The sequence below is a fragment of the Tenrec ecaudatus genome, chromosome 11 (assembly GCF_050624435.1).
Source record: "Tenrec ecaudatus isolate mTenEca1 chromosome 11, mTenEca1.hap1, whole genome shotgun sequence".
Taxonomy (NCBI): Eukaryota; Metazoa; Chordata; class Mammalia; order Afrosoricida; family Tenrecidae; genus Tenrec; species Tenrec ecaudatus.
In genome coordinates, this window is record NC_134540.1 from 103,222,679 (window position 1) to 103,236,613 (window position 13,935).

Here is a 13,935-nt window from a genome sequence, read left to right on the forward strand (position 1 = left end):
CATCCCAGCATCCAGCTGCCACAGCACAAAATTGCCTGTGAAAAATAGAGTGTGTGATTTTAGATTTTCTTTGTTATTGGATGTGATTTGGCAGGAATCTTTGGGGTTAGGAATGTTCACATTACTTTCACATATAATTTAATGGCAATGGCTTCTTTGATTTACCATTTCAGCTTATGAAAGTTTAATAAGAATGTGCTATTTCAGTTAGCCGGGAATCCTGCGTCCACTTTCTATAAGGCCTGGCAGTCTGCTTCTGAAAGGTCCCCACCTTAAGTTGGAATCACCAGAGCAGCTCTCTGTACATATCTGTGTGTGTACTTATAGTGTATTTACTCAGGATAAATCCCCAAATCTAATATGTAATAATAAATATGAGACCCTCTTACTAGCAATTTGTTCTTTATCCATCCTTTTTGGTAATTGGTTGATTTTGTTTCTTTGATTTATGACCCTTGATGGGAGAAAGCCATATCCAGGTAACCTTCAAAATTATTTTTATTCCAGTTGATCTTAAACTAGATTCCCATATCATTCTATGTTTCCAGCTTCCAGCTTCACTAAACCTGTGACTTTGGCATTTATAATAATAAGCATAAGAAGAGAGTTGCTGACTATGATCAGACATTTGTCATGTAATCTCTGGAAACACAATCCCATCAAAGAGTTGTTGCTTTGACACCTTTTGGAAAAAATATAAATAAGGATAAGCTGTTTTTCTCATAATCCTTGATTCCAGGGGTTAAATGCACAAGTAAAAAAACCTTAGGCTAGGGATCAAAATTGCTGTGAACGTTCTTAGCACTCAACAACATTACTGCAGTGGAAGAGTTTGGAGGAGCGGTGTAACTTCACTGGTGCTGTAGGGTCAGGGCTTAGTGAAAACTTCAGTTACCTAGTTTATTTCTATCAAGTCAGTTCAATTCTTACCATGTGTTTTCTGCCTTTTCTTCAAATATGCCAAAAAGTTCATGTGAGTTTCACATTTGAAGATACAATGTAGCTCATAAATCCATTCTATGCATTTATAAGGGCGTATCCTGCCCCCACCCAACAAACAAACTAAAAATGGATAAAATCTCTGCTGGGCCATACTTTCATAGTACACATTTCTCCTGCTAGGTGAGCATCAAGCAACTCACTCTGAGTTAGTGCACCCAGTGGTGTCACCTGGGAAGGTTCTCTCTAGTCACAGTGAATTTTCTTGTGAAAGCAGTTTTGATGGAACCTTATTTTTTTGTGATGGCCAATTTAAGAACACAGTGGACAGCTGTGAAGTTTTGTTTACTGATCAGAAAAATGCTACAGAAACTGTTGCCATGTTGAACACAGTTTACAAGCACAGCACTATGGGGAAAACTCAAGTGTATCAGTGGTTTTCTCGTTTCAAAATTGTAAAATGTTGATTGATGACAAACCTATATCTCGTACAAAATACAAAAACAAGCTCAAGAAAGATTAAAGATCTAAACATAGAACTTAGAATTATGAAGATCTCTCACACACGCAAACATTGGGGCCCTAATGCATAGCATAAACGTACTATCAAACATAACAAAATACACACATGCACAACAGAAGACAACTTATGTGACTGAGGTCTCCTAAATTTAGACATTTATGTGTATCAAAATATTTTACCACAGGAGTAAAATGTGAACCCAAAGGCTGGAGGGAAATTGGCAATTACATATCAGACAAGGAACTAATCTCTTAAAACTACAGAAAACTTCAACACCTTGACTAGAAAAAGATGAATAGCTCAAAAAAAAAACTGTGCAGAGGGCATTAATAGACAGTTTTCCACAGAAGATATCAAGTTGGTCAATGGATACACAAAGTAGTGCTCACAATCATTAGCTATAGAGGAGATACAAATTGAGATGATGATACCACCTTACCCTATCATTGATAACGAAGGTCAAGAAATAAAAACTATAAATCCTGGAGAGGTGTGGAGACGCTGGCATCCTCATACTCTGATCGTGAAACTGTAAAACAGTACATCCACTGTGAATTTAAATACGGCCCTTCCTCAAACAATTGGGAATAGTAATACCAGCTGACCCATCACTTCTTACTTGATACATTCCATAAAAAAATAAGAGGCATAACATTAGCACATATATTCACACCTATGTTCATCGAAGCACTATTCACAATTTTTAAAAATATGGAATCAAACTAAATGTAGATAGGTAGACAGAGGGGTAAAACAACTTGGGTACAAATGCACAATGAAACATTACACAACATTAAAAAATAACAATGTATTAGTGGAAAATTTTACTACATGAGTGAACTTGGAGGATATTGTGCTAATGTAAATTAGTCAAAAACAAAAAGACAAATATTGGCTGAGACCACTGTTGTAGAAAAAAAATCAAGATGAATGTGTTTGAACCAAAAGAAGCAGACTTTGGTGTTTATTTGCAGTGAGAGGGAATGGCAGGGAAGCCGGGTAGACACAATCTAAAGGCTATTTGGGTGAAGGGAGGACAACATCCTGCAAGAGGGAGATACGTGTGGGGGAGGGGAAAAGAACAAGGCCATGGGAGCTTGATGAACTGTTAAATTCATAACTGCTCCGTTGCTATGTAAACCACCTAACCCATAATACTCCAGTTCAAACTCACTGCCATTGAGTCCCTTCCAACTCATAGCAACCCTATAGAACAAAATAGACCTGCCCCTGTGAGTTTCCAACACTGTAAATCATTTGAGACATAAAAAAGCCTCACTTCCTCCTGTGTATCAACTGGTGGTTTTGAACTGCTGAAACTGAGGTTAGCAGCTTAATGTGTAAGTCACCGTACCACCAGAGCGCCTTAACAAACACACAGACACACACACACACACACACACACACACAGACACGAGAGAGAGAGAGAGAGAGAGAGAGAGAGAGAGAGAGAGAGAGAGAGAGAGAGAGAGAGCATAGGAAGAAAGGAAGTATAAGCAATCTATTTGAGGAATTTTGATACAAAGGGGAGAGAAGAAATGGGATGATGACTGATAGAGGAAATGAGACCAAGAGAATTGTTAGTCCTTAAAATGGAAGAAATCATCTTCATTTTAATAATGGTGATCACAAATTTTCAGCTGAGGGAAAAATTAGCAATTAGGAAAAAAGATACAAATACATTAAAAATATATTTGTAGATCTCTTAGTAGAAGACTAGAATGCCAATAGTTGTAAACTAAGTTTATTTTTTAAATATACAATACTATGTAAAACAGGAAGTATATGACTATAATCATTACAATTTAATAGTGTTGTTTTATGATTCCTCATAAGTAGTAAAAGAAATGAAAGAAAATCTAATGAATGTGAAGAGAATGCAGTCCAAAACATTGGGTTTATATTGTAAGCATTTGTTAGTATAATCAGAGATAATTATTTTAAAAGAATATCTAAATCTTTATTTTTTTAAGAAAAGTATTTAACCTATTATCCAACATTGTAGGATCTTACAACTGAGGTCCACAAGAACATTCATCTCAAAATCATCCACATGTGGATTCATTTCCTTCCTATACTGCTCTTCTTCCAGTAACCTGGGAGAAATTTATATAATTATTATTATCCATGAGGAGCAAGGAAAGTAGAATCGACACTTTATTTGTAAAACGTCCAGATTTTAGTGTTTTAATTTCTGGGTTTTTTTGGCTAAATGTCAACAATGAAATCATGTAGAGGCACTGAATTCTTAATCCTTAAATTACAGTTCAGCTAATTGAAAAGGTTTTTTTTCATGTTTTCACTCACTTCTCCTTTCTACCAGTAATCCTAAAATATATGGTCACCAAGTGTGAGGGAACAAGGAGATATTAAGTAGTGTTCTGCAGGATAGGTTAAATTGTGACTATTGATTAGGACATTGTATTCTAGAAAATGCATATTGTACTTAATTGAAGCTTTTGTAAATAAAATACAATATGGTTTAAATAAGTTGAAATAATTTTATTAGATAGGTTATGGCTAAAACTACATTTTGAATATTCCTTACTTCAACTAATAGGCTCAAATTCTTATGGCCTTCATTATTGTCTTCCAATGCCTAGAAATGGCTTTGTGTGTCTTAGAGTACTAGGTAGGCTAGAGGGAAGTGCCATGGCATAGTGGGTCATGACCTTTAATTTTTCTTTACAAATTTCTAAGTAGCATAGTGTGTGTATGCAGATATATCAACATAACATATATTAGCATAGCACATTAATATATTAACATATGTATAAAATATAAATACAAAAATAAGCACCTGGAAATTACGCATTAAAAACTGACAGTCTCAGAGGGCAATTAGTATTTGTATCCAAAATAAATTTCAAATAACTCACATTAAATTATTGCTCTCTGGAGGTATCACAAGAGCCTAGCTAGGTGCGCAGTGGTATGTTTGTAAATGTCTGATAGCTCACTTGAATGGGGGTGCCCTGATTCGCAGCACTTGTCAATTTCTAGGGTGAATTATAAGAAGCTGGGGAAAGAAGCATGCAGTGATAGCCTGAAACACAACACAGGTTGGGTGGGGGAAAACTGCTCTCGCACTTTATACCACAATATATATGCTCATTTTAATGAATCTACAGTCTTCAGACTCGCCATTGCACTCTGAGGTCCTTATGCCCTCTGTAAAGAAATAATCAGCTTCAACTTTCAAAGGTTAGTAATAAGCCCTCCTACTCCACTACCATGGAATAAATTCCGGCACACAGAAGCCCTAAAGGCCAGGGGAGATTTGCCCAAATCATTCTCTGGGGAGCAGCTGGTGGATTTGAATTGCTGACCTTGTGGTTAGAAACCCATTATAGCCTCTTGTCAATTGAAAATAAATGTCATTAGTTGGTGCCATAGAGCTGATTGGTGACTCACAGTGATCATATATATGTGTTTCATATAACATAGAATTGTCTCATAGTTTTCTAAATTGTGATCTTTGTCGGGATAGATCACCAAGTCTTTCTCTGGCAAAGCTACTGGTTGGGTTTTAAGTGCCAACCTTTCAGTTAGCAATTGAGCACTTAACCACGGAATCAGCAATGAAAGTATATCTTTATCTATATAAATATAGATAGATATAAGTATTTATAGGGTATATCTATATCAATTTTCTATCCCTCTCTACCTCTTTCTGTCTCTCTCTATATTCCTATTGATACATAGATACATATTTATAAAATGTCTTCCATTTCTACTTCAACGGTCCTAGATAGATGTGCATTGGCTGAGTGATACAGTTTAACTATATGACCTGGAAGAACTATATTTGTTGGGTATATTATTGAAGGCTCTGCCAACCAAAACTTACTGTTTCATAAGGACAGACATTTATTATCACTCACGAATTTTGAAGTCAGCTGCTCACACCTTTTTGACTGAAATGATTTCAGCTGATCATGTGTCCACAGTTAGCTATTATCTACTAATATTCCTGCTTTTAGGCCTTGGAAGGCTATTACTTGGCATGAAGGGATGCTGGGGCCCATGATCACCACTCAATAGACTAATCTTACACATTCAAACCAAACCAAACAAGTCCTGTGGTTAAGTTCAGAATGAGTATGAGAGGGAAGTGCCAAGGAAATGAATACAGAAGGTAGATAAAATATGAGGCCAGGCCTTGCCACACAGTCTAAAAATTCTGTGGCTTAATATAATCACCAATGTTGTTTACCATTGTTTCTGTTATACTGGTTCTGTCATTCTTGAGGTAAAGCCTAGTTTATCTTACAGAGTCCAGAGCTGGTAGTTAAAAAAAATAGTAATAGTACTAAATATGTGTTTGACAATGTATGGTTTAACATCCAGCCTTATTCTTGCAGAGTGGAGTAAAAGTTACAATCGTATTTGCCAAAAGAATAAAGGTCTTACTACGTGCCTGTCCTGTTCCCTAGAACTCATCGTCATGGTCGCAGGGTTCTCCACCCAACTTCCTGTTCCAAGAAAGAGCACGTCTCTCTTTAGGACCTGGCACCACCGAGATCACAGAAGTCGAGTGCCATTGTGAGGGTTCCTTTCCTGTTTATTTCTACTCTTCTTGACCTCCGAGGGCAGGCAGGGCCAGGCAGATAGGAAAGACAAGGCTCTCTACGGATGTTTCATTGGTTCTATCTGCAGTGCTGATATGAACATATTTATTTTTTACCACAAGTTATTTGGAATGGATGGAATTATTTTTACATAGATTAGAGAGATGATAAATATCCAGATGTCTTTCTTCTAAATAGGAGAGGCAAAAGATGCACCACTTGATAATGAGAGATTTGTTTTAGGTTTTATGCACTTTATTTTTCATGCCATGTTTTTATTTTATACTGAGGGCTTATATATAAGATGGATTCTGGGAGTTTAATCTGGGAGTTTAATCTTAGAATTGCACTATTCTCCAAATCTATTTATTGTCAAATACTATTAAAACACTACTTTGAGTCAATGGCTAATGCAGCGTTCCCTGGATGAAATTTGTTTAACAAGGTAGGTTATTTTATCTGATCAAGCAGAAATTTAATGAAGAATTTTATTTTCCAGCTGTACTTTCCTTTATTTTAGTGTATCCCTATTGTGATCTTCAAGACCACAATTTGGGTTTGTTTAATGCTTGTCTACTGAATTTTCAAAATCTTGAAGTCATTAATTTTTCATGTTGTTTAGGGAAAATCACTGGATAAATGTAATGGAAAGAGGTTCTGTAAAATACTCGAAATTATACCTTTCACTGAAACTGAGAGGGTTCCAAGACCTGCTGCCTTATGAAATTCTGTTCAACTTCAGAACCAGGCTCCTGATGGCATCACTTCCACTTCATTCATCTTTTCATGCCATCCTACCTTGCTCATGAGCTCTGCTTCTGAGTTTCTCTTCCTCTAAGAGCCTAGGGGGAAAAACTCTTAAAATTGAACCCACTGCCATCAAGTCAATTCTGACTCAATGGGACCATCTATAAAGCTTCTGAGAAAATAAATCTTTATAGGAGCACACATTTTCCTCTTTTGCCCATGGAGGGAGTGGTTGGTTAGAACTTCTCACCTCGTGGTTTACACTCCAAAGCCCCAAAGTCTAAGTAAGCTAGAACATATTAAGATCCTTTATAATAAATTTTAAGATGGCGTATATTAAAATTACTAAAAATACTAGTTTCCTGTTGCTGTTGTGACAAAGGAGGCTTAAAATAATACAAGTTTATTATCTCAGCCGTTCTAGAGGCCATACGTTTCTAGGTACAGTTAGACAAAAGTCAATGTGTCATTAAGGGTGTATTTGTCTGGAAAACTCTAGAGGAGCAATTGTTTCCTTGTTATTTTCAGCTAGTAAAGGCTACCACATTCCTTGGCTCATGACTATATCCTTCATCTTCAAATCTAAAGTCCGTTTCTTTGCAACTCCCGGTCCCTTCCCCCTGCCCTTCCATCCTCACGTTGCCTTCTCCAATTGTAATTCTTCCACATCCCTCTTAGAAGTTCCCTTCTGAATATATTGAACATATCTAATCTATCCGTCTGCGAGAGTCTCCTTATGGCAAGATTCTGAATTTGATAACATTCACAGAATCCCCTCTTCCGTAGACGCGGTGTATACTGCTTTTAGAGATTGAGATGTAGACATCTTGGAAGAAGGGAATTACTCTATTGACCACAAATGGAATGGCATATAGAACGATGCCTCTACTTGTATGTGTTTGAGTCCTGGAGCCTTCTGGAGTAGCAATTGGATATGGAACTCACCAACTGGTGCGTAAGAGAAAAATGAGGTTCGCTGATGCCATCAATATTGACAGGCTCAGAAGCCACAGGACAGATCTCTGTCCCGTAGCATCATGATGAGGCATAATTGCTCCACGGCAGTGAGTTTAGTTTGGTTCTGGTTTGGGTTTTGTCAGGTGCCCTTGACTCAGCCCTGACTCATAGAAATCCTATGGACAACCGAAGGAAACTCGGGTCCTGTGCAAGTCTCACCATTCTTTTTTTTTTTTTTTTTCCTGTTTGCAGTAGCATTCATGATCTTCAAACTACTAGAATGTTCACACCTGGTACTGCAAGTTTCAAGCCCAGGGAAGCGCCCCGAGCATTTGTTCTAGGTCAGGGTGGGGCTGTCTGGTAGCAGGCTGCACCCACTGCCGGGCGGGTCCAGCCACACAGGAGCCGTTCCCCAGACCGTAGTCTCACCACTCTTCCTGTGCTTGAGCCCAGGGCTGCAGCCTCTGTGTTAGCCCAGCTCCTTGAGGGCCTTGATATCTAGGAGACAGTATATATTATGATTGAGAATATCCATACTTAAGCATCTTCCCTTTATTATCTCTGACACTGGGCAAGCTACTTGACAACGGCTCGGCCTCTCTATTACCTGAACTACGATTAGGGATGATAACCATATGAAGGGCCATGCAAGGAACAAGTCATAAGAACTGTTGTGATAAGGATGAGTCGTCTGTGGATGTGAACTGTTTAAAAATATTAGTTATGAATAGTGTTGTGATAGTAGTCTCATTATTATATCTCTCAGGTTAATAGATTTTTGCCGGGTAACTACTACCTACTGTGGTTTGGAAGCTAGACTGTATTTCCCTTGTAAGTCATCTACTTTGGGGGTATTTTTTTAATAGCATCCATCAGAAAAAATATACCCAGAATGTTCATTTGCTGTCTGTCAGGGACTTCTTAGTGTGAGCTTTCCTGGCACCCACATGGTTAATCGAAATGTTTCTTCCAACCTCATTTGGCATCCTCTCTGTGATTCAATATGTCCAAGACAATGCTCTCCATCTCCATTCCTTGCTCTCCATCTCCAGTCCTATGGGACAATATTGTAGAGACATTTATTGGTTCCAAGGTAGCTACCAACGGACCTTGCTATAACTTGGGTTGGGTGAGATACGATACTTAAGTCACAAAGGAGCTCTTTTCAGACTTAAAAATAAAAGAAAGAATATTAAAAAGAAATTAATGATCAGGATTTAGGAGGAAGATTACCAAGGTGAAGGTGTCTTGGAGGATGAGGAAATTACCAATAAAATAAAAGGACAGCGCTCCAGGATGAGCAGGCGGTGATACCACAGTGACAAAGTCAGCAAACTCTTTGCTGTATTCTGGGAGCCACACACAGGTCTTGATTATGCAAAGCATGGAGCTGAGAGAGAAAGGAGAAAGCTAGAACCCACTTGCTAGACTGAAGCCAGGCCATGGCAGAGCAGTCAACAAAATGAAACATTGAGCCTAACTGTCACTGAGTAATCCATTCATTCACTGAGCCAGATGGACCTTGAAAGTTTCTAGAATTAAACAGGGAACCAATAGAGAGGTTGGAGGGGCCGGCTCCAATCCTAACTACGTTGACACTCCCCCTTTCCCCCCAGAAGAATTCACTTCAGAGAACAGCACTGAAGCTACAGTTCAGGGAGAGAGACGTGTCTGATCAGAGCACACAGATGCAAACAAGTGGGGAGGGAGAATGCAGCACATCCTGGCCCACCAAGCCCTGAGGATGATATTCCTACTCAGAGCAGCCAAAGCACAGAGATTACCAAAGCGCCAGTCCCACCACAAGACACGACATCCCTCACTGACCATAGCGTGACGAGGGGCGTGGGAACTGTGTCCGATCCGACCCCACCACACCGAGATGAAACACTGAGGGTAGGTCTTGGTTCACAGAGACATTGAAAATGTATTTAAGATTGTCTGATTTATAAAAACCATAAACCAAAAATAGCATCACAATTCAAAGAATCTTTATAAAATTGTAATATATGTATGTAGGAACTAAGAGGCTTTTACTCAATATATAACATATATATTCTACATTCATATTAAATTATGCACTTGAGCATGCTTCAAGTTATGTAATATTTTGTGGCACTGACTCAACTTTAGTATTTTCCTATGAATTCATTCTTATAAGAAAATAGAACATTGAAAAGTGAAAATTCAGGCTAGCTTACAGCTATAAACCTGGTCTACATATAATTTTACTGGTTGTATGTTATCAGAGATATTGATAACCAAGTTTCAGCATTTGGTTGATTTGAATTAAGTTGAAGTGGTCTCTGTAACTATCTTTAAAACTGGGTTACCGACTTTAATATTTAAATTTAGCATATACTTATTTATCACCTTAATTCTTATTTAATATATGAACGTTCTTACTTTGGAGGGAGCCGGCTGAGCAATGGTGATTATAGTGTATCAAGACCTACTGTAAGTGATTATTTTAATGACTCTGTGCCAACAGAGATATGTAGACATTCAGACAAAAAACAACCAAATTACAATGACAGCAACAAAGTGAAGCTGTGACAGTTACAAACGAATTTAAAAGTTTCCTGACAGCCATGGCTGAAAGCTTTGTTTGGACCGTTCAGTAATAATAGTTTACTTAAGACATAAATTCACAGTTAAGGAAAATATAAAAAGAAAGTTGTGGCTTTTCTGTCATGCAGATAAAATGGGAATCAGTGGAAATGTTTTTAATAGAACATTATGTTGAAACGTGTATAAAAGAGGAATATCGTAATGGAATTTAACTCTCACAATGCAAGAAAGGTGAAATCACAGTAACAAACCTGGTGGAGAGATTTGCTTGTGCGTATTTTGAAGGTCAGTAGCTCCTGCAAGCGAATTCTTGTTGATTGGAAGCTCTGGCATTTGATTTTGTATTAAACATACAATAAAATCCATGGAATATAAATATAAGAATATGTGAAGAGATATGGTGACGTGAAGCCACAATAAGTATCTCATTTTCTGATCGTTCTGATACCTCAAATTCTTAGAATCTTATTGCTCTTATTTATGTCACTTGGTTCTGGACTATGGCAGATAAGAGACAAAAGAGATTCTTTGACCTTGCACAATTAGCTCCTCATTCCTGAAAAGTATCTGAACCAAAGAGTTGCATTATTTCATTCCAAACTCGGAAATGTCTAATGTAGCATTCATTTTTCTTAGTGCTTTTCCAATATCGGCTCATTAAAAATAGATAACAACCCTTTGAATTAGGTACTGCCTTCTTTTGAGACATAAAGATGTCAAATAACTTGCCAAGCATAGTAGACTTTCAACTGCAGATTTGGGGCCCAGAAATGTCCTGTTAATCATAGCTGCAGAGTCACTAAGCCGTCAACAACCGTATATCCAAATGCAGACCCACTGCTATTGAGTTTACTGTGACTCCTAGTGAACCAATATGGGGTTCTTGAGACTGTCCATCTTTACAGGAGCAGAAAGCTTCATCTTTCTTTACCGAAAACTGTATCCCACTCTGCCCACTACCAGTGAGTCCATTCTGGCTCAAAGCAACCTCCTAGGACAAAGTAGATCTGCCTCTTTGGGGTTCTGACATGCTACATCTCCTGTGAAACTCTTATTGGGTTTGACTCACTGACTGTCAGCCCAATTTGTCACCCACTAAGCCACCATGGGTCCTTCTGAAACAGCAACGGTAGATGCATCTAGTGTGTGCCATGGCTCCTAGGAAGCCATCCTTTTCCTCTTAGTCTGTACTCAGGCTCTACTCGAGTTTGGTTCTTTTAGCAGCAAAGACTGAAGAATTTTCAAGGCACATAAAATTGTCAGGATACGAGTGCATAAGGACTGAGGAAAGTTGAGCAATGGTGGAACGTGATGATTGTAGTTACAGCTGAGTTGTCTCTCAGTCATGGGGACCCCAGGCAGAGCAGAATGGTACACTACCCTGTCTTGCCCGATCTGCATCCATGTTGCAGAGCAGAATGGTACACTGCCCTGTCTTGCCCGATCTGCATCCGTGTTGGTATGTTCCGATTCCTTGTTTTGACTGCCGTGCACTTTGTGTGGTCTTCCAACATTAGAGGGCTGGTCTCCCGTCCCTAGGCTGCAAAGTGTTCTGCTGTAAGCCAGGTGACTTGGATGACTAATTTTTGAAAGTGGATTTCTAGGTTTTTCATGCCAGTCTCTCTTAGTCTTCACTGAAAACAGTACCACGAGTGACCCTGATGGTGTGGGCATAGCATCAGAGGAATATGCAACTCATCACGATGCAATTGAGTGACAGATGGGTGGTGGCACTGCCTGATAGTCATTGTCACACTAGTCATCATTGCAGAAAGTTTCCTTATCGCCACCTCACTGTAGCCAGTGGACTTGAAGCAGATTTGGATCATGCCAGACTTCAATAATAATGTGACCATGAGAACTTACTTAATTTCTAAAAGTCTCAATCCTCTCATTTATAATATTAGAAGATCTTCCTTGGGTTTTTATGACTATCTCATCATCCGACGTTTCCCATTTCTTACAATAGGCCATAGTCTCCTATCCAACTATTTCATCCTTAACTACGTTCATCAGAAATGCAGGTTAGCTGGGACAGGGATGGAAGGATGTCATCTAGCAGTTGTGTCATAACGTAGTCGTCCTACATTTCGTGGGCACCCTCCATTTTCAAAGAAGGCCTATTCTCACATCTTTGGAACCTAACCGTGTCAATACGCTACGAGGGGGAATATTAAATGAATTCATTTATGGAAAACATCTCGAACCGAACATAGTAAGAGAGATACAATGCCAAGTCACAACAACCCTATAGCACAGAGTGCAACTCCCCGCTAGAGTGTCAGAGGCTAGACTCATCATGGAAGCAGGCTCCCACACCTTCTCCCACAGAGGGATTGCTGGGCGAGAATCGCTGATGTTTCAGTGCACGCTCGGGCATGCTTATTAGCTGTCATATAAATTTTAACAAGTATTTGAGAGAGTCAAAAAGTAACAAAATAATAGCTCTTGGGTCTCTTCCACTTTTCTAGATTTAAGAAAATCTCTAAGAATTCAGGGGAAAGGATGTCTAAGAAAACAATGAAAAATAAGACGCAATCTATACCCAAGTCAAATGAACGATATGTTCCACATTTAACCAAAAGACGCGGAAACCATCCCCCCAGTCTTTTCTTAGCTGCCTGGGAAAGGGGTGCCTTTGCTTGCAGTATTCAGTAGCAAGCGACATTCACCCAGTTAACATAAAGCCGCATTTTGTACACCAGCATATCAGAGAAGTGTGGTATATAACGGCCGTGGCACACTGATTATGTTTAATCGTCAGATTTATTGATTTTTGTTTGGTACTTGTCGGTTTTCCTCCTCAGAAAATGATGCGGTCATCTGTTTTCCACATGTTTATCCTGAGCATGGTGACTGTGGACGTGATTGTCGCTGCTAGCAACTACTACAAGGGAGAGAACTTCAGAAGGCAATACGATGAATTCTATCTTGCAGAGGTAAGCCATTCCCTAGAGACTGCTTGTCAAAGAAAAGGTGAAGCCCTTCTTTACATGTGAAAATAAATTTCTGTTTGTTAACTACTTGACTGAAAGCAAAGCCGATTAGTAGCTTTTAAGTTTTCCTGGTCACTACATTGCTTGATTTCTTTGCCATCTCTAGTCATTTAAGGAATCCCTACGGAAGTTCCTGTTACCAAGGTAACCCTGGCTCTGTAGGTCTTGTTTCCATAATTGCCTTGCCTTCATCTCCACCTCTCATTTTGGCTTTCTTCTCATATTTCACAAGCCTATTTCCTACCAAGTGTAAGCAAGCCCCGATTCAGAAGATTCTAAATAATCCGATGAGTTCAACAGCACCAAGGACAGGGCTGGAGGTGAATTTGGAACAGATGAGAGGCTTGAAAAATTTCATGGGATATTATGGAAAACAATGTATTAGGAAAAATGTGTATGTGTAAAAGTGTGTATTATGAAAAATATAAATTGATTTTGAAAATATATCAGCACCAAGATCAACTCATACTAACTTGTTGTAACATGTCTAAACAGTATCTAGTTTGAGGTATTAAGAAGACATCCGATTGAAAAGAAACCCTATGAGAAACATGAATTCTGCTAAAATAGAAGAACAAGCATCATTTATAGTGAAATTTGTATGAAATATTTGTGGAATTATTGATGCTTT

The 13,935-nt window shown here is 38.6% G+C and overlaps 1 protein-coding gene and 1 non-coding gene across 3 annotated transcripts in view; one reads left to right on the top strand and one right to left on the bottom strand.

Annotated features, from left to right (window-relative positions):
- The window catches only part of NALCN (sodium leak channel, non-selective), a 436,823-nt gene that overhangs the window by 160,467 nt on the left and 262,421 nt on the right, over window positions 1–13,935 (top strand). For both annotated transcript variants that reach the window (XM_075562611.1, XM_075562612.1), the window contains one exon: window positions 13,116–13,247. In XM_075562611.1, coding sequence (XP_075418726.1) covers window positions 13,116–13,247 — 132 coding nt within the window. The remainder of the gene's footprint in view (window positions 1–13,115; window positions 13,248–13,935) is intronic.
- Window positions 7,978–8,158, bottom strand: LOC142462048 (small Cajal body-specific RNA 16). The gene has a single exon (XR_012787194.1).